This window comes from Monodelphis domestica, chromosome 2 (genome assembly GCF_027887165.1).
Source record: "Monodelphis domestica isolate mMonDom1 chromosome 2, mMonDom1.pri, whole genome shotgun sequence".
Lineage (NCBI taxonomy): Eukaryota > Metazoa > Chordata > Mammalia > Didelphimorphia > Didelphidae > Monodelphis > Monodelphis domestica.
The window spans coordinates 141,269,457-141,289,688 of NC_077228.1; the positions used below are offsets into that span (position 1 = coordinate 141,269,457).

Consider the following 20,232-nt stretch of genomic DNA (forward strand, 5'->3'; position numbering starts at 1 on the left):
CAGGCATTTCATGAATATTTACTATAATTAAGTGTGGAGTACTTACCACAAACTTTTCCCTCTTTCATCTTCCCCTGAGTATGTGGCTGTGTTGGTAGTTACATGGGCTTTAAAATGAAGATATGGGATATTTGCCAATTTTGATAAGTGGATTTTCAGAACTCGACTCCTTCCTAACCAAAGCTTTTTCCTAGAGTTGCTAAAGATACAATGAATGGGTTCCTATTTCAACTCCTTTCATTTCCTGCCCTACCTATTCATAGAGATGCAAATGTGTTCAAGGCAGGTAGCCAAGGGAAGAAGACAAGAAAGATTTACTAAGTAGATCATCTAGACTTGGAATTATCAGGAGTTGAATTGTATCAAAAACAAAAACAAAATTTAAAAAATGAGGAAGCATGTTTCTATCATACTTACTGCCTGTACAGAAATGGTGACTATTTTAATGTTTAAAGTCAAAGGCACTACCTTGAGTGTTCTACAAAGATGTAGGAACTTGATAAAAAGATTTGCTGGGCAGCTAGGTGGTATAGTAGATAGAGTACCAGACATGGAGTCAGGAAGACCTGAGTTCAAATCCAGTCTCAGACAGTTACTATCTCTATGACCCTGGGAAAGACATTTAACCCTGTTTGCCTGAATTCATCTATAAGATGAACTGGAGAAGAAAATGGCAAGCCACTATAGCATCTTTGCTAAGAAAATGTCAAATAAGATCACGAAGTGTCACACAGCACTGAAAACCATAGAACAGCAACAGATTTGTTGAGCAACATTAAAAAAGCATCATCAGGGGCAGTTGGGTGGCTCAGCGGATTGAGAGTCAGGACTAGAGATGGGAGGTCCTGGGTTCAAATCTGGCCTCAGACACTTCCCAGCTGTGTGACCCTGGGCAAGTCACATGACCCCCATTGCCTAGCCCTTACCACTCTTCTGCCTTGGAGCCAATACACAGTATTGACTCCAAGACAGAAGGTAAGGGTTTAAAAAAAAAAAAAGCTTCATTGTCCACTTACAGTACAGAAATATGGGACAGAGACTCCTGGGCAGGTACCGACCCTGAACCTTAAACAGGGAGGATGAGATTCCTCTACTAACAATTCTAAAAGAGAACAATTCCAAGTATAGATGGTACCTTGGAATAAGAGTCAATACTAGATCAAAATGAGAGTAATAACTAAGTAGGGAGCAGGAGAGGAAAATTCCATTTTAAATGATCCGGGAAGTTTATATTCACCAGGCTTCCTAGGGGAATAGGTGGTATATGTTATAATATTCCAGTTTTATAGATGAAGAAAATGGCCATGGTCACAGAAGAAGTAAATTCAGTGCATGGAGAAGAATACTGTAGTTAGAACCAGAAATTTTTGTTTCAGATCTAATCTCTGACTTTTTAAAAAATTTAAACCCTTACCATCAATCTTAGAATTAATGCCGTATATTGATTCCAAGGCAAAAGAGCAGTAAGGGCTAGGCAAAGAGGGTTAAGTGACTTGTCCAGGGTCACACAGCTAGGAAGTAATTGAGGCAAGATTTGATCCCAAGACTTCCCATCTCTAATCTTGGCTCTCAATCCACTGAGCCACCTCACTGTCCCCATCTCTGACTCTTAATAACTTCTCTGGGCTTGTTTCCTTATCTATAAAATATGAATGTTGTACAAGGTACCCCTAAGGTCCCTAATAGTCCTTAATCTATGATCTGATGTTTGACTCTTTTTGCATTCTCAGTGTGTCTGGCCCATAGTAGGCACTTCATAAATGTTTATGGGTTGACTATAAATTGGAAATGGGTCTCACCCTCTTTACCCAATGGTCTCATTTTACAGTCTCCACATTACCTCTAAATGTAATGTATTTCAAGATTTAAAAAGAAGAAAATGTTCTCTGAATGCCAGTCTAGCAGCTACTCAGGAATATGTACATGGACCAAACAAGCCTCCCCACATTGAGTCAGATTTGAATTTCTGTGTCCAGATTAGCAAGTGCTCCAAGACAATGACAGAATCAATAATCCATCACTTGGGTTGGGGACCCCTATTGTGTCTTCTGTTCCTTGCTTCCTTCCTTGCTGACTAGTAACCCTGGACACCAGAAAGAGTGCCCAGATTTAAGTTAGGAAAACCCAAGTTGAAGTTCAGCCTTAGACACTTAACAGCTGTGTGCCTGGTCAAGCTATTTAGTTTCTGTCTGTCAGGCACTATGCTAAGCACTGAGGATACAAATGCAATTATTGAAACAATTTCTACTCTCAAGGATCCCACAAAACTTCCATTCCAAAAAAGGAGACAGTAAGTAAATCTATATATGTCTGTATATATGTATCTCCCATAAATACATATATACAAAGGGGGGGAAGAGAGAGAGGGAAGAGAGAGAGAGAGAGAGAGGTGGGGGGAGAATAAATATAAAAAGATAAATGTCAATAAATACAAAGTAGTTGAATAGAAGAAGATAGTTTTAGAAGGAGCATATAGTTCAAGGAATCAGGAAAGTCTCATGGAGGAGATGGGGCTTGAGTTGTGTGTCTTGAAGGAAAAAAGAGATTCCAAGAGAAAGAGGTGAGAAGAGAGTGAATTCCTAGCAGGAGAATACCTGTGCAAAGATGTGGATTTGGGAGATTTTTGAAGATGTCTGAAGAACAAAGAGAAGGGTTTAGCTCGATGTCAAATTTCAGTAGAGGGAGTAATGGACAACGAGACTGGAAAGATAGACCAGGACAAAGTTGAAGTGGGCTTTAAAAACTAAATAAAGGAGTTTATGTTTGATTCTAAAGGCAGAAAGGAATCATTGGACTCAAATGGGTAAAAGAGTCTGTCTATACTTAAATAAATCACTTTGGCTGCAATATGATGGATTGACTGAATTGGGGAGAGACTTGAGGTAGAGGGGCCAATAGGATACCATTGCAATAATCTAGAAAGAGATACAATGAGGACCTAAATTAAGGTGGGTGCCCCACTCTACTGGTAGTCCATTGAAGGTAGAGACTGTCTTTCATATGTGTCCTGTAAACCTCAAAATTTCTTAGACTTATAAATGTTGGAAATTCCACCATTGGGAAATTTCATACTTGAAAAATTTCCTATTGATAGTGGGTCTTGACTATTGGAATGTGAACCCCATTGGCATGGGAGGTTCCTTCTCTTCCCTTCTTAAGATTACTTTAGGACAGAAACCTTTTGCTGAACAATGGAAAGGACTTTGACCTATGCTTAAGCATAGAACAGGAATTTCTTTGAGTCATGATTGATTTTAGAATTGATACAATGGAGATACTTGGAATCAATCTCCACCCTATTTAGTCCTAACAGGATTGAGTAAGGGCTGCAGCCTAGATCAAAATTTAATTATTCCAATCTCTACCCTACTCAGGTTAACAGGATTTAGAAAGGGCTGTAGCAAAGGATCAAAGATTTAATTATTTGAAAATATGACCTTCAACAGACATGTGCAAAGCCAGAGACCTCTGGGCGGTCCTGGGTTAAGCTAGAGCCTCCATTGGCACAGGGAAATTGATGGACAGGTGATTGGTAGATGTGAGGACTGAGGGGAGGGAACTTGGATGGTTTCCTTAAGGATAGGGGGGTCTGAAGACTGGAGGGGGTGGTTGAGGAGTTGGTCTGAGTGGTGGGAGTGTGCTCTGAGAAGCTTGCTCTGAAGGAAGCTGAAGGTGGGGGCCTCTGAGACTGTTTCTCCATTTTGGTCACGTGAGTAATAGGGACTGATCTCTTTTCTTTGCCCCAGCTATCTAAGGGCTTGGGCCTTTTGGCCCAGCCTAAACAGAAGGGGTATTTAAGCCCTATTCCCTTCTCTCCCTTTTTCTCTCTCTCTATCTCTAATTCCTTTCTTCCTCCTATTGTAATTAAACTCCATAAAAGATTGACGGCTGACTTGAGTTTTCATTTAGGAATTACATAGCTGAATTCCTTGGCGACCTTAAATTAATATATATAGTCTTTTAAAAATGATTTCCTTGTCACAGTCCCCAATGATTATCACAGTGGCTGGAACATAATAGATGCTTTTAAAATATTTATTGATTGTCTGGGGTAGAAACAACAAGGTTTGGTAAATAAATGGATAAAGGGAAGTTAGAAGAGAAGAATAATTCAAGGCTATGAACCTGAGATTCTGGGGAAATGGTGGCTCCTTAGACAGATACAATTTACAATGAAGAGTACTGGGTTATAGAGGAAAAGATAATGAGCTCTATTTTAACATATGTTGAATGAGATTGGAGCTGGATATAGATGTCTGATAGTTAGTCATCAACACAGAAAAGAGGGTAGGTGATGATTAAACACAACGAAGTTGATAAAGTTACTGGGAGAGCCAAACAGGAGTTGTTGGCCTTTGACAGAACTTTGAGGAACACCACTGTTGGGGGATGTGATAGGGATAGTGAATAAGAAAAAGGGACTGAGAAGGAACAGTGTTATGGCTAGGGGGATAATCAGGAGAGAGTAAAGTCATGTAATCATAGAAAGGAGAGAGTATGTGGGACAAGAGAATGATCAATGGTGTCAAATGCAGCAGAGATGGAGGCGGATTTGGTCTGGGAATAGTCATTAGAGAAGATGGAAAAGAGGAAAAACTTCTAGAAGATTATGCTAAGTGAAGTAAGCATAATGATGGAAACAATATTCACAAACAGCCTGTTTTCATCCAATTGTATCTGTCTTGCCTCATTGAAATTAATATCCTGCTCTCTAATGTACCATCATGACAGAGTGATTCTCAAAGTCTAAGTCAGAAAATTCTGAAGGAATACATCAAGATAAGAAGGTACTCAAATATGAGCCCAGGGACAGATCATGTGTCCACTACCCAGGTGCTAGATCAATTGAGCAAAGAGAGATTAATCAAGAAAGAGCTGGCCATCAGGTGATAAATTTTTCAGTTACAACTTGTGAGATATCGAAGAGGGTTGTAATCAGTATAGTAATTAGGACAATACCCATACCAATTAAAATTTTTTCCAACTATGAAGAATAACCCAAGCATGGCCTTTGATGGAAGACCACTGAAAACCAGTTGTTTCTTCTCCAATGAAGGTCTCTTTATTTCTTAAATATAAGAGCTAAGAGATTCCCTTCTCAAAGTTTTGCTTAGGAGTCCAAAACTTAAGTTATATCACCAGTTAAAGCCAATTCTTAACTGTGACAAAAAAAAAATCCCTACAGTATATGTGGGGGGATTTTTTGGAAAACAATGGGCCATATTTAAGAAAATAAACTTAATAAGGATGAATGTCAAGTGTTACACTTGAGTTTAGCAAAAGTTAACTTCACAAGAATAGGTGGAAAGAAACATGACTAGACAATAGTTCATATGAAAACGATCTAGGGGTTTTAATGAATTGTGAGCTCTGTAAAACTCAAAAGTGTGATATGACAGACAAAAAAAAAGAGTTAATGTGGTCTTGGGGTACAGCTTTAAGAAAAGAATAACATCCAGGACAAAGGAGATGACAGACCACTGTTTTCAATTATGAGTGTCATGTTTTTAAAAGGACATTGACAAGCCAGAGTGTTTCCAGAGAAGGAAGACCAAGATGGTATATGGCCCCGAGACATACCATATAAAAAACTATGGAGGGAAAAGAGAATGTTTGGCTTAAAGAGAAAACAAACAAACAAAAACTTAGGCAGGAGTGGAGATGGAAAATAGTCATGACAGACATTTTAAAAGATTTGAAGAAATGCCAGGTGGATGAGGAATTCCCCTTGTTCTGATGGTCCCAGATTTCAGAATGAGAATCAGTGGGGAAAAGAGTCCAAAAGGTAGATTTCATGTAAATGAAAGGGGAAACTCCCAAACAATTAGTGTTTTCTCAAACTAGAATGGGTTGCGTTGGGAGGTAAAGGGTATTCTGCCATGGGCTTTCAAGATGAGACTGAAAGAGTACTTGTTAGGGATATTCTAAAAGGATTCCTGTTCAGGTGTGGATTAGACAAGATAGGGACTACAAAGTTCTTCATTTCTAACACGGAAATTTGGGGATTCTATAATCAGTGTGTGATAGAAAAGAGAACATATTCCTCAATAAGAAAATCCAATTTCTAACCTATTAACTAACTATTAAACATTAACTAACCTATTAACAAATGAAAGGCACATGATTTGTTGTTGTTGTTGTTGTTATTGTTGTTGTTTTCCTATTCATATGGAATACAAATTTTAACTGAGAAAGGGATTTTTAAGTAGTTGGCCTGCTAAATGCTCTTCCTCTCTGGTGTTGTTGGAGTTTTACAATCTCACTAGATGGCAGCATTGCTTATATACACTAGAGTAATTGCTCATCTTCACCCTAAACCCTTCCCCCACTTACAAAACTGGGACTACCCAAGGCAAGTGGGCATGGGGTTCTTGTTATTTCAGCACAACCAGATTCAAACCTTAACCCTAATCTAGAAACTTAAACATGAAAACCCTTGTTAAGTACAAATTCCTGAATGGTTACTAACAAACCGAGTAGCAACAAATGTTATTGTCTGAATTCTCTAAGATAAGCACAAAAGCAAAACATATGCTTACAAAAAAGACTGAAGTGTCCTAATTTTTCTGACCCATATTTTAAGTTGACCAATCCAAAGGGTATTGATCTGAGATGATTGCTGACAAAAGAGGGAATATTGCTCTGTAATCAACAAATATTGATTAACTACCTACCATGTGCAGAATACTGTGCTGGATACTGGGGAATATTAAGAATTGGAAAAAGAAACACAAAACCCTGCCCTCCAGAAGTTTCTAGTCAAATGAATATCAACAAAGAGAAGACTAAAATGTATTATGTTATATAAAGAGTTACAAAATTAAGTGAGAAGAAGGTTCTTAATAATAATAATGGTGAACATTTACATAGTGTTTACTATTGTAAAAATTCTAAGGTTCAAAATCTCCATTTATACATTATGTGCCAAGCACTGTACTAAATGCTTTATACACATCTTGTTTGATCCTCACAACCCTGGAAGATAGATGCTATTACTATTCCTAGTTTACATATGAGTAAACTGAGGCAAACTTGCCCAGCACATAGTAAACATCTGAGGCCGGATCTGAACTCTAGTCTTCCTAACTCCAAGTCTGGCACTCTGCCCACCTGGTTATCACCTTACCAACTGGAATAAAGGTTCAGAGGCAGGAGAATGAAGGAAAAAGTTCAGGGAAGAATTCTTGGATAGTGTGGTTTTTTAGTTGGACTTTGACAAATGAATTCAATAATTAAAGATGGGAATGGAGGACATTTCAGGCAAGAGTAAAGTTATTGAGTGTTTGAGGCAGGAGAGGAAGAGAGAGGTACAGTCTGACAACAAAGATTAATAAAGAAACTGAGATGACATAGAATGGAAAAGGAAAGGAAAGATAAAATGATGGCAGGTTATAAGAAGCTTTAAATTCCAGCCAAAGGAATTTGACATAAAATAAAGATTTTTAGTTATCAGGAAGCCACCAAAGAGTCTTGAGCAGAAGAGTATGTTGAGTCCCTGATTAATGTCTAAGAAACATTATTCTGTCTGTGGCATATAAGATGGATTGGAGTAGGGACAAGGACATGGGGAAACCTGTAAGGACATTAGGATTTTAGGAGGAGTAATTCAAGGGATGGAAATCTGAGTGAGTCCTCCATAAAGAATAACCACCCCTGCATTATTATCTGGGGATTTGTGAAGCCTCTGCAATTTTCCTCTTCTGATTGACTCTTTGGTCCTCCCCAACCCCCAACTCTCTGGTTATGTTACCTAGACCATCATTAGGTACCTTCATAGGATTCACATTATACAGTGCTTTGTATCCCATGCTGTGGTGTGATGACTGATAAAAAGCAGCTGGCACCCTACACTGTCGTGTACCAATGGGAATGTTCAAAAGTAAGAACTGCTGGTCTTCCATTCGTCCCATGGAATATGCAGATGAGTCAAGGGCTGTTTGTAATCACCAACAAGAATAAGTAGTGAAATGTTCAGACTTTAGGGGGTCCCAAAAGTCTTAGACCTGCTTTAAGCAATTAAAGTTTTAAATGGCACTAAGTCTTCTGGGTCACCCTGTATTTGTCAGAAAGTTTCTCTCACTCTGGGCACCCACTAGTCTTTTGTTACATGGATTAAAATGGTAAAAACAAAGAATTGGGAGGCGAGAGTGGAGGGAAATCATATGGAACTTTTATTATCTGGGAAAAGTCAGGGAGTCATTATAAAATCAGCATGTCAGACACTTTTACAGACTCAGGATACTCTCTGTGGACGAAAGATCTGGACCCAATTAACTCGCAGGCAAATATTGTTATTGCAAGTCTCGTTGCTAAGGAGTTTAAACTCTTATGTATTTGGAAATCTCTAATGGGAGTGCAGGAGGGGCCCCACACCTGCTAGGCAAAGCAACTGCTCTCTCCATGTGTCCACAGAAGACCACAAATAGAAGCACACCTGCATAAGTTTTTGCACAGCAAGTTTTTCAAGCAAAAAAGCCAATTCCCAGGAAACTTATGTGGTCCCCATTCGATGACACTTGCTCTGTCCTAGTGTTGTAGCTTTAGAGCTAGAAGGAACTTCAGAGGACACCAGTTCTCATTATTGTACAGATGAGAAAACTGAAGCCCAGAGAGGCTGTGATTTATCTAAGGTCACACAGGTAATAAGGAACAGAGGCAAGACTCAAATCCAGAAGCTTTCTCTCTAAATCCATCAATCTTTCCACTAGCCCAACCTAATGGCAGGCTCAATTGTTCCCTCTACTGTTATCAGCTCCAAACTGATATCAGAAAAGAAAAAAACTATTATCGGGGGTATCAGAAAAGGGCCTGGTGGGGGCAGCTGGGTGACTCATGGGATTGAGAGAGCCAGGCCTAGAGATGGGAGGTCCTGGGTTCAAATCTGACCTCAGACACTTCCCAGCTGTGTGACCCTGGGCACCCTCATTGCCTAGCTCTTACTACTCTTCTGCCTTGAAACCAATACACAGTATTGACTCCAAGAAGGGAAGAAAGAAAGAAAGAAAGAAAGAAAGAAAGAAAGAAAGAAAGAAAGAAAGAAAGAAAGAAAGAAAGAAAGAAAGAAAGAAAGAAAGAAAGAAAGAAAGAAAGAAAGAAAGAAAGAAAGAAAGAAAGAAAGAAAGAAAGAAAGAAAGAAAGAAAGAAAGAAAGAAAGAAAGAAAGAAAGAAAGAAAGAAAGAAAGAAAGAAAGAAAGAAAGAAAGGAAGGCCTGGCACATAGTAGGCACTTAATAAATGTTTATTGAATGAATGAAACTATAGAGTCAATCAACATTTCTTCTAAAGTTAAAAGGTAGGAACTGGACTTGAGATTTCACTGCTATTCCCAGATGAGGACATTCCCTCCAATGATGTAGATTGGTATTTTCTCTGCAATTTATAGTCTCAAGAAGCTGAGTGATTTGTTCAGGGTCATATAATCAGGATGTGTCAGAGGCAGGACTTGAACTCAGGCCTCCTATCTCAATCTCACAAAATCTCCTAGATGGAAGGGCTCTCTTTTAAGGAGAAAGAGCATGTTCCTCTGGGGAAAGGAAAGGGAACAGGGGAAAAAAGCTTCATAGAAAAGGTGGCACCCAAGCTGTTGATTGAAGAAAAAGAAGAATTTCTATAAGCACCAAAATCCTGGCCTGAAATGCTAATAAGTTTCTTCCTATAAGGTACTGGCAAAGAATATTGACTCTGGAATGAATGAATTAACTAAAAGGTATAATGAAGTATTTATGTGCCAGGCACTATGCCTAGCACAAGGTATATAAATACAGGCAAGCAAGAAACCTCTGCCCTTAAGAGGTTTACCTTCTAATGGGGAAAAATAACATATAGAGTTGGAGATGGGGAGGGAAGAATGTGTGCTGATGGCATGGAAAAATCCAGGAAGTCCAAGAATGACTGGATCCCAAGCAAAAGATCACCTATTAGAGCCCAAGGTCCCAAGAGCAGATTCCAGTTTCTAGTGAAAGAAGAATGACCAGAGTCTAGACAGGTCCTGAAATAGTCAAGACATGCATGCATGGTGAACTGGATTCTAGGCAAGATTGGGCAAAGGCTCATCTTTTAGTGCCCAGAGGAGTCAGAGCATCAAGGCTCAAATCCCTATCCCTGAGACTTATTATTTGTATGACCTTTGGAAAGTCATTCTACCTCCCTACACCCTAGTTTCCTCATCTATAAAATAGGAATATTGGACTAGTTGACCTCCACATTCATTTTTAAATTAAACCTATAATCCTAAACCACTTAATCTCTCCAGACCTCAAATTCCTTATCTGTAAAATGAGTGGGTTGGACTAGAGCAAGGCTTCTTAATCTTTTTGTGTTATAGATCCCTTGTGAAGTCAGATGAAAGTGACAGACTGATCAAAACAATGCTCTTGATTGTATAAGAGAAACTACATAAGATTACAAGGGGAGCCAATTATATTAAAATATAGTAATAAAAATATTTTTTTAACTTCATAGACCTGAGTTAAGAACTCCAGGGACTGGAAGGTCTCTCAGGTCCCTTTCAGTTCTAAATCTCTGTAACATTATGCCTTTCCCAGTTCTAAAGTTCTTTGGATCTAGAAAAAGTCGGATTCTATATATGGCTTTGAATAGTCACTTTAGTTCTCTGGGTCCCAATCCTCAAATGTCACATGAGGAGAGAGGACAAGATAATCTCTAAAGACTCTGCATGCTATAAAATTCTATTAAATATATTAATATTCCCTGTAGATTTAACTGCATTGTGCTCTTATTTACTTGGGAAAGGATAATGAATATGATGACACCAACAGAAGAGACTGATACAAACAAAAATAACAATCCCTATGTGATAATGATGCTCTGTATATGGTAGGTACTTAATAAATGTTGTATGATGTCATTATTGCATAGAAGCACTCCCCCCCAAAAAGAAACAACAAGATTTGTTCATCAAATGGATAAAATAATATATGTAGAGCATTTTGCAAACTTTAAAAAGCTTATAGAAACGCATATTAACTAGTAGTAATATCATTAATGATGAAGATCACTGATTGTCACTTTCAGAGAGCACTGAAGATTTCACCAGTCATGGCTATAAGAGAAACCCCAAGTCCTCAGTTTATATAATGGGTTCCAATAACAATTTTAAACCTCCATGCTTCATCTCACTCCTCATAGCTAGCATCCCTTGTAGCTAGAGGACATTCTGTCCCATCATCTATTATCCCTGAAAATCCTTTGGGATTTGCCAAAGCTGAACCATAAGGAATGACATTAAGTCAATTAGCATCTCTTTGGTTATCTATTAAATAAGAGTAAAGAAAAAGGTTCATTTCTACCCTCCACCCATCCCTCCTCAATATTTTCTAAGCTAAAAAGTCAATTGTGTGACATCAAAAGATGCAAAAGTAAAACCTATTCACCTGTCAACAGCAGCTGATCAGCAAAGAAGGTGACCTCTTCTCCACAATTATTTCTTCCCTCCATGATGACTATGAAGGTTGGGCTACAAGCAAAAAAAGGTCTGGGGGAGAGGGATAATTGCTATTCTCAAAGATCTTGGGGTCTGGGCACTGGGCTATCTCCATCAGTATCTGAAACAAAATGGTGGGTCAAGATGATGGTGGTAGTTTGAATTGCCTGACACATATTGCCTCTATCTCCCTGAGGGACCCTCCTGCCTCAGATAGACTGATTTTCCCACCCTGTGGGTGGCAGTTGATTGGCATATGATGGCAATAGTTGACCCCTTCTTCACAGTAATTGCTTCCTTTCAGGATATGCTGAGTTTGAGGTGCTGATAAAATGATTTAGGTAAAGACGTTTATTTAGTTATTTCAATCATATTCAACACTTTATGACTCCATTTGGGGTTTTCTTGGCAAAGTCACTGGAATGGTTCACCATTTCCTTCTCCAGGTCATTTTACAGATGAGGAAATTGAGGCAAACATAGCAAGTGTCAGAAGCCTGATTTGAACTTGGGTCTTCCTGACTCCAGGCCCCTTGCTCTATCCACTGTACCACCTAGATGTGAAGATGACCAGTACGCAGCTGTCAGGCAAGGAGGGCTGAGGGATTTGTTCACATATTCCCCATTCTGCACTAGAGTCACAGTTCATATCACTCAGCTGTTGCATGAAATATCTGCTGATTTCATCAAATAATGTTAGTTTTCTCCTATCACTTGAGGTCTTCAAGCAGATATGGGATCGCCATGTTACAGATAGGATTCATGATCTGAGTAAAGTTTACATTAACTTATCACTTTACATTCTGCAATTACATGATAAGACAAGAATCAGGTTGGTAAATCCATAATAGGAAAAGAGAATAAGCATTTATGGAGCACCTCCTATTTGCCAGGCACTATGCTAAGGACTTTACAAATATTATCTTTGATCCATCCATAAGATAAATGTGTATGAAGTAAATATAATGCTAAATCACATCAAATACCTATAAGATATCTTTAATAGTGACTCTGGTGGGGCTTTTTCTGAGGAAGGATAGCTATTTCCCTCCATGCTTTTTCCCCTCAAAGATTAGAGATATACAGTAAACACGCCTTAATTTCTTTTTTCCTGATTCATCCATAAATTCATTTAAGCCTTTACAATAAGCATTTTTGAAGTGTTTACTATACACTGGATAATGTGCTAGATGTCAAGGAAGCCAGAAGGTTGAGATGAGAATCTTCTCTTAGTGGAGGCTATATAATATCAAGCTCTTCCTTGAATTTTTCTGATACTTCCATTGTACTGTTTTCCTATGAGACAAAAAAAAGCCTCTTTCTCCCTCATAATATGTCCCTCAAGTCTGAAATTAATACTCTTAGCCTCTAAAATATCATCATGAAATCTGCTAGAGGAATTCATAAAGTTTTCCATGAAAAGTTAGGGTTTCAAATCAGTTAACAGTTAGTTAAATCATTAATTTGTAATCAAAAATCTTATTTTTGGACTCAGATGATGGCATTTTGACTCAGAAATTCTTGCTGTATATAGCAATAAATCATTTGGAGCAACCTCAGCATTTTTCTGAGGTTGAGGCTATTATTTTAAGGGACTATTAATAATAGTTTTATTTGTATCAATCGATAAGTTTTATTGGGTTACTATGATGGTCACTCAGATTCCTTATCTATAAAATGAATGTACTAGTGATCCCTGTGGTCTCTTTCAGTTCTAACATTCTATAATTCTATTACCATAAGTGCTAGGGAGACAAACTTCCAGAGCATTTATTTATTGTAACTATTAAGTGAAAACTGAGGAAAAGCAGCTGCCATACATCAAGATGGAATTAACCCAGGGTCTCTTATCTTAAAAACCCTAACCCTAACCCATTCCCCAGCTGCCAGAGCTTTTATCCACCAAAATTGCCATGTATTTATTTTGCAAATGTACATTAGAGGTATATATATATATTTTTTCCCTCTGACTATAATGCCAGATTCTTGTGAGAAAGGACTGTTTCATTGTTTGTCTTTGTATTCTCAGTGCCCAGGACAGTGCCTGGCAGAGAGTAGGTGCCTGAGAGATGGTCATTAATTGATAGAAGTTGATCATTAACAGGGCATCAAGATGCTTGGTTTTCTTGTCAAAGTCAAAATTCAACCAATTTCCAATAAATTCTCTTGTAGCTTTTTCTACTAAAGATGAATTTAGTGGAGCTCTTTGTGTGTCTGTGTGTATGGGGTGGGGGATCCTATCTGTCTGTCTCTGGAGGATCTACCTAATGATAGAGGCCTTTCTCTAGTTCTTTTAATAATGGAGACATGAGTGGGCAGCTGGGTAACTCAGTGGATTGAGAGCCAGACCTAGATACAGGAGGTTCTAGGTTCAAATCTGCCCTCAAACACTTCCTAGCTGTATGACCCTGGGCAAGTCACTTAATGCCCATTGCCTAGCCCTTACCATTCTTAAGATGGAAGGTAAGAGTATGAATGAATGAATGGATGGATGGATGAATAAATGAATGAATAAATAAATAAATAAATAAATAATGAAGGCATGAATGTTTGGGTGCAAAGAAATCCCTATAAACAGGTCCTTCCACATTAATAATGCCTGATGAGAAAAATGCCAGATTTATTTTTAGTTTTGTTCCTACATTTTTATTTTAGTTATATATACATGTCATTATATATTTATTTTTTATGTTGTATCATATCTATTACATACACAGGTTATGTTTCATTTTACATATATGTATATAAATATAGCTAGATAGTACAGAAGACAGAGCACAGGGTTCTATGAAATCAGGAAGACTTATGTGATTTCAAATCTGACCTCAGTTATACTGGATGATCCTGGGCAAGTCTCTTAACCCTGTTTGCCTCAGTTTTCTCATTTAAAATTAGTTAGAGAAGAAAATGACAAACCACTCCAGCATCTTTGCCAAGAAAATCCCAAAAAGGGGTCACAGAGTTGGACACAACTGAAATGAAAAACTGAACGTCAAAATGCATACATCTACATATTCAATATACATATATATACACCATATATGTACAGAGACATATCTTTCTCCCTGTAGATATCTACATAGTTGTATCTCTCTCAATCTAGCTAGCTAGCTATAGACAGATGGTAGATAGCGACAGAGACAGAGGCAGAGAGACAGAAAGAGTCCACCTCTAGTAAAATGTCATTAAGTGAAGAGGCTGCTTCTTTCCATGACTGTACACTTATTGTCTACCAAGAAATCAAACATTTGAGACAGATTTGGAGCTCCATTATTAAAAGAGCCAGGAGAAGACCTCTATCCTTGGGTAGATCTTCTACAGTGGATTGATTTTTTAAAGAATTGGAAAGAATTACACAGGGATGGAGAGTGTGGAAGGAGGCATTCTGAGTTGCACTGATGAAGACATTACTCCTCAATATGTTTCAAAGATCCTAGTATTGAAAGAATTGTCTGGGTTGTGACCAGAACCAACTTCATCATCAGCTCACCAATGGTGAACTCAGACCTTCTTCTCTAGAAGAGATTTCTTTACTCCCAGTGTTAAAGTGAGGTTTGCTCTTGCCAACATGTGTCAGAAATATCACTACAAAAGCTCATTTGGAAACTTTAACTTGAATGGTTATCTATCCTCTTCCCCTCCCCCTTCCTTCAGGAAAATTCTCATTGTAAATCAGGGATTTTGAACATTTTTTATATCATGGACCCCCTTGGACAGTCTGGTGAAGCCAATTGGCCTCTTCTCAGAATCATGTTTTTAATGCATAAAGTAAGATACATGGGGTTATGAAGGAAGCCAATTATATTGAAATATAGTTATCAAAGTATTTTTTGAAAAGCAAGTCCATAGACCCCAAGTTAAGCACCCCTCATTATAAACCACTATAGCCACTGAGAATCTAGCTTATTTTTCAACACCTCAGAGAAGTCCTTTGGACACCCAGACCTTGAACATTGTTCTATATATCCAAAAAATTGATAGGCAACATGTCAGACCTTTGGGAAGGGAAAGACTTCAAAACCAAGCAAGACTTAGAAAGAGTTACAAAATGCAAAATAAATAATCTGGAATATATCAAATTAAAAAGTTTTTGTACAAACAAAACCAATGTAACTAAAATCAGAAGGAAAGCAACAAATTGGGAAACAATCTTCATAAAAACCTCTGACAAAGGTTTAATTACTCAAATATACAAAGAACTAAATCAATTATACAAAAAATCAAGCCATTCTCCAATTGATAAATGAGCAAGGGACATGGATAGGCAGTTTTCAGATAAAGAAATCAAAACTATTAATAAGCACATGAAAAAGTGTTCTAAATCTCTTATAATCAGAGAGATGCAAATCAAAACAACTCTGAGGTATCACCTCACACCTAGCAGATTGGCTAACATGACAGCTATGGAAAGTAATGAATGCTGGAGGGGATGTGGCAAAGTGGGGACACTAATTCATTGCTGGTGGAGTTGTGAATTGATCCAACCATTCTGGAAGGCAATTTGGAACTATGCCCAAAGGGTGATAAAAGACTGTCTGCCCTTTGATCCAGCCATAGCACTGCTGGGTTTGTACCCCAAAGAGATAATAAGGAAAAAGATTTGTACAAGAATATTCATAGCTGCGCTCTTTGTGGTGGCCAAAAATTGGAAAACGAGGGGATGCCCATCAATTGGGGAATGGCTGAGCAAATTGTGGTATATGTTGGTGATGGAATACTATTGTGCTAAAAGGAATAATAAAGTGGAGGAATTCCATGGAGACTGGAACAACCTCCAGGAAGTGATACAGAGCGAGAGGAGCAGAACCAGGAAAACATTGTACACAGAGACTGATACACTGTGGTACAATCGAAGGTAATGGACTTCTCCATTAGTGTCAATGCAGTGTCCCTGAACAATCTGCAGGGATCTAAAAAATACTATCCACAAGCAGAGGATAAACTGTGGGAGTAAAAACACCGATGAAAAGCAACTGCCTGACTACAGGGGTGGAGGTGATAGGACTGAGGAGAGAGTCTAAATGAATACTCTAATGCAAAAATCAACAACATGGAAATGGGTTAGAAACAGGAACACGTGTCATAACCAGTGGAATCGTGTGTCGGCTATGGGAGAGGGAAGGGGGGGGGAAGAAAATGATCTTTGTTTCCAGTGAATAATGTTTGGAAATGACCAAATAAAATAATGTTTAAAAAGGCAAAGTTAAATCTACCACTGAGTTAGAGCAATGAGATTATCCAAAACCAAATATTAAAATTTTATTACCCTGAAAAAAAAATTGATAGGCAAATCTTCATTGGCTTTGCTTCCCTTCAAAATGCTGACCTGAAAAAAGGGGAAGAGAGGATTGTTCGAAGAATTTTGAGAGCACACTCCCCCTCTTTGGAGGGGCAATGCTCAGGGCACGTCTGTGCAGATGCAGTGGCCTGTGGCGGTATTCCAAAGGAAGGATTTGCTCCTTTTTTTAAAAAATGTGTGAGCAGGAAAATAAGGCCAGCTATCAGAGCATTCAATCATTTCTGACAAGTTGTCTAGACTGTTGCACTAAAGTATATTTACTACAGGGAGATGCCCACAGCAGGAGCCATTAAGTCTAGCCAGTCCCATAGCCCCTGTCCCTGGGCATCAGCCTGACAAAGTCATGACACAGGAGGGCACCCATTCATAGCCAGATACCAAATCTCTTTATCCCAGAGAGATTTCCTCTGGTCCTTTTAGCTCAGGGAATCCTGTGACCTTATACGTGTTGGAGTTGAAAGGAGGCAATAACGACCTGTTAGAAAGACAATTCACCAGTCAAACCTTCTCAAGTTGGTGGTCCTTGTAAGTGGTATTGAACAAGACCTCAAGCTGGGGAGACAAAGATCTCATTATTTGAGATAACCACGGGTGAAGGAGGAAAAGGTGGAATGAATAACAAATTGAAAACAGGAAGACCTGGACCAGAAATGGGCCTCTGGCATTTGCCCAGGTGATCATGAGCAAATCATTTTTGCTTCTTTGAGCCTTAGTTTCCTCATCTATAAAATCAGGATAATGAGATCTGTAAAACCTACTTCATAGGTTTGTGGAGCTCCATTGAAACAATAGCTGTAAAGTACTTTGCTGTATTTAAAGGGCTATATAAGGATCTGTTGTTATTTTTTATTTTTCTTAGATAATTCTCAAACATCATTTTCAATAATAGGTTGAAATCTGCTATGTGGACCTGCTAACAAGTGATCACTCTTTATTTCCTTTTTTATTAAAGTATTGAGCTGCAGCACTGTGGTTTAGTTCTCAGTACAATTCTGTCAACAGAATAATGAACTGCAAATGTTTATAGGTTAGCTTTGGCGGTGGTGATAAAAATTATGAAATGGGCAGAAGCCAAGTATTGGGAGGAGAGCAGCAAGAGGCAAATAGAAGACACTCGATAATATTTAATGTAAGCACAAAGGACATGCTTAGTGCCCTGATTGTTCCCCAATCAAAGCAAAGACAAGACCCAGGTTTAGAATCGCCATGTGTCAGAGTTGGATGGAATTTACAAGATCACTTAATTTATTTTACAGATGAAGGCAATCAAGGGAGGCAGATAAGAGCACCTTGCACTTGGTTCTAGTCTCAGCTCTACTAAGGTGCGATCATGAACATTTCCTCTTCCTAGGCTGGACGAGATCATCATGGAACTTTAATCCCACCCTAAAATTTTGAGATGTAGCAATCTTACATGAGAAAAAAGTACATCATCCAGCACTTAGGAGAAATTATTTTCCATCCCTGTTTCGGAGTCAAAGAGCCTTTTTGCTGTTGTTCAGTTGTATATGACTCTTCATAATCTCATTTGGGATTTTCTTGGCCATGATACTGAAGTCCTTCACCATTTCCTTCTCCAGCTCATTTTACAATGTGGAAACTGAGGCAAATAGGATTAAGTGACACAGTTAGCAACTGTCTGGGGTCATATTTGAACTCAGGAAGATGAGTCTTCATGACTCATTGCTCAGCACTTTGTCTACTGTGCTACCTACCAGTGCTAGATTAACCCAAAAGATTTGGGACACAGATTATTCCAAAGGGACTGAAATCTATATCTATTGAATAATTCTATGTCTCTTGTATACATATTACTATTTTTAAATGTATGCAAATGTTGCTGAAATTAATAAAATATAAATTCACATAAAAGGGTCACTAAATTCAGTTGCTTTTTGTCATCATAAATTTCCCCTCTAGCTAAATTTTCTATATAGATCAGATCCTTTTATGTGGGCATGTCAAAAATGTGGAGTCCCAGTACTTGAAGAGGTTAGGATTCATTGTCTTAGGACAGGTAAATTTACCCATTGTTATTTTGAATCATTATCCTCCATAACACATTAAAAAGGAGGAATTTATAAGATTCATTGACAAAACAAGACCAGGAGCTCTAATCACTGGGAGTGTTCAATTGGAAGCTGAATGACCAAAAAAAAAAAATCCATTTGATAAGGATGGGATTAGATGACCTGTTAAGACTCTTTCAACTCTGAAAGTATAGGACCCCAGGATTCTGTGACTGGCAGAATCTGGAATGAATAAGAATAAGTAGTGGAACTGGCAAGAGTGGAAGGTTTGGAGAATGGGGAACTTCCTCAAGGGAGCTTAGGGTGATCCATGGTTCCTTGAATGAATCACAGATTTAGATTTAAAAGGGACCTCAGAGGTCATTTTGTCCAATACCCCTTATTTTACAGAAGGGGAAATCGAGGCTTGGAGAAGCAAAGTCACATGGCCACAGAGTTAGTAAGGATCCTGAGTGGGATTTGAACACAGGTCCTCTGACCCTCTGCTCTTTCCCTTGCACTGTACTGCCTCTGATAACTATATCATAAACCTGCTTTAAAGGAGGAACCAAAGTGAAAAGGGGAAGCAAACACTAATTGCTTAGTCCATGACTGGCTCAGGCAAACCCTGCTTGGTTAAGGGCCACTTACCTGGTAGGGGTAGAGTGTGACTCCATTTGTTCTGGACAGGGACCAGGTGCCATCCAGATACTGGTGGGCCTGGATAGCCACTGAGTTGAGGATATTCCCATTGCTGGGGCTGGTGGCCATCTGGAGGCTGACCTTGGCCTGGTGGGTAGGGGATCCATTCTTCTTCTCAGCCCCACTGCCAACCCCAAGGCTATTGGGCTTGCTGCCATGCTTGTTGGGGAGGAAGCCTGTATAGTTAGAGGTGGCGTAGGAAGCAGGCACAAAGGCCCAGTCTCGGGGCTGCTGGAGGCCACCCACATGCCGGGGCCCCACCAAAGCAGGGATGTTGGCGAGGGGCGGAGGCGAGCTGGGCGACGCAGCATCGTAGTGCTCGCTGTGGGCTGCCTGCTCCAGGGTGAGCACCATCTGGATGGCCTCCTGCTTCAGCTGGTTCAGGTGAGTCGCGCAGATGTCGCAGCGGTTGTCTCTTTCGTTCCATGCTTTCCGGATGGTGTTGGGGACCTGGAGCTTGTCGTGGATGGCAGAAGAGAATGCGGGGTCCTAGAGAACAAGCAGAAAAAAGGAGAGGTCTTTAACCAAGGCTGCCAGCAGGACAGTGGGTGGGGAAGGAGGGGGAGCTGCCAGGTCCCACCAGTTGGAATGACTGGTTAATGAGCTCATCTCTGGACACAATCAAAGAACTGCCACCAGTATGTGAAGTGTTGATGCCTATTAACATCAGTCAGATTTCAGTCTCTCACAGAAAAAAGTTTGTCGTCCTTTTCAGAAATAATTTAAGAACTCTCTTGCCCAGAGCAGTAGAGGTAAGTTTTCCAAGCCCTCTTCCTTATAT

At 39.1% G+C, this 20,232-nt stretch overlaps 1 protein-coding gene across 1 annotated transcript in view; it reads right to left on the bottom strand.

Annotated features, from left to right (window-relative positions):
- Nucleotides 1–20,232, bottom strand: part of KIF26B (kinesin family member 26B) — a 636,727-nt gene that overhangs the window by 384,980 nt on the left and 231,515 nt on the right. Inside the window, exon 3 of the mRNA XM_001377348.4 lies at nt 19,401–19,940. Within this exon, the coding sequence (XP_001377385.2) occupies nt 19,401–19,940 (540 nt within the window). The remainder of the gene's footprint in view (nt 1–19,400; nt 19,941–20,232) is intronic.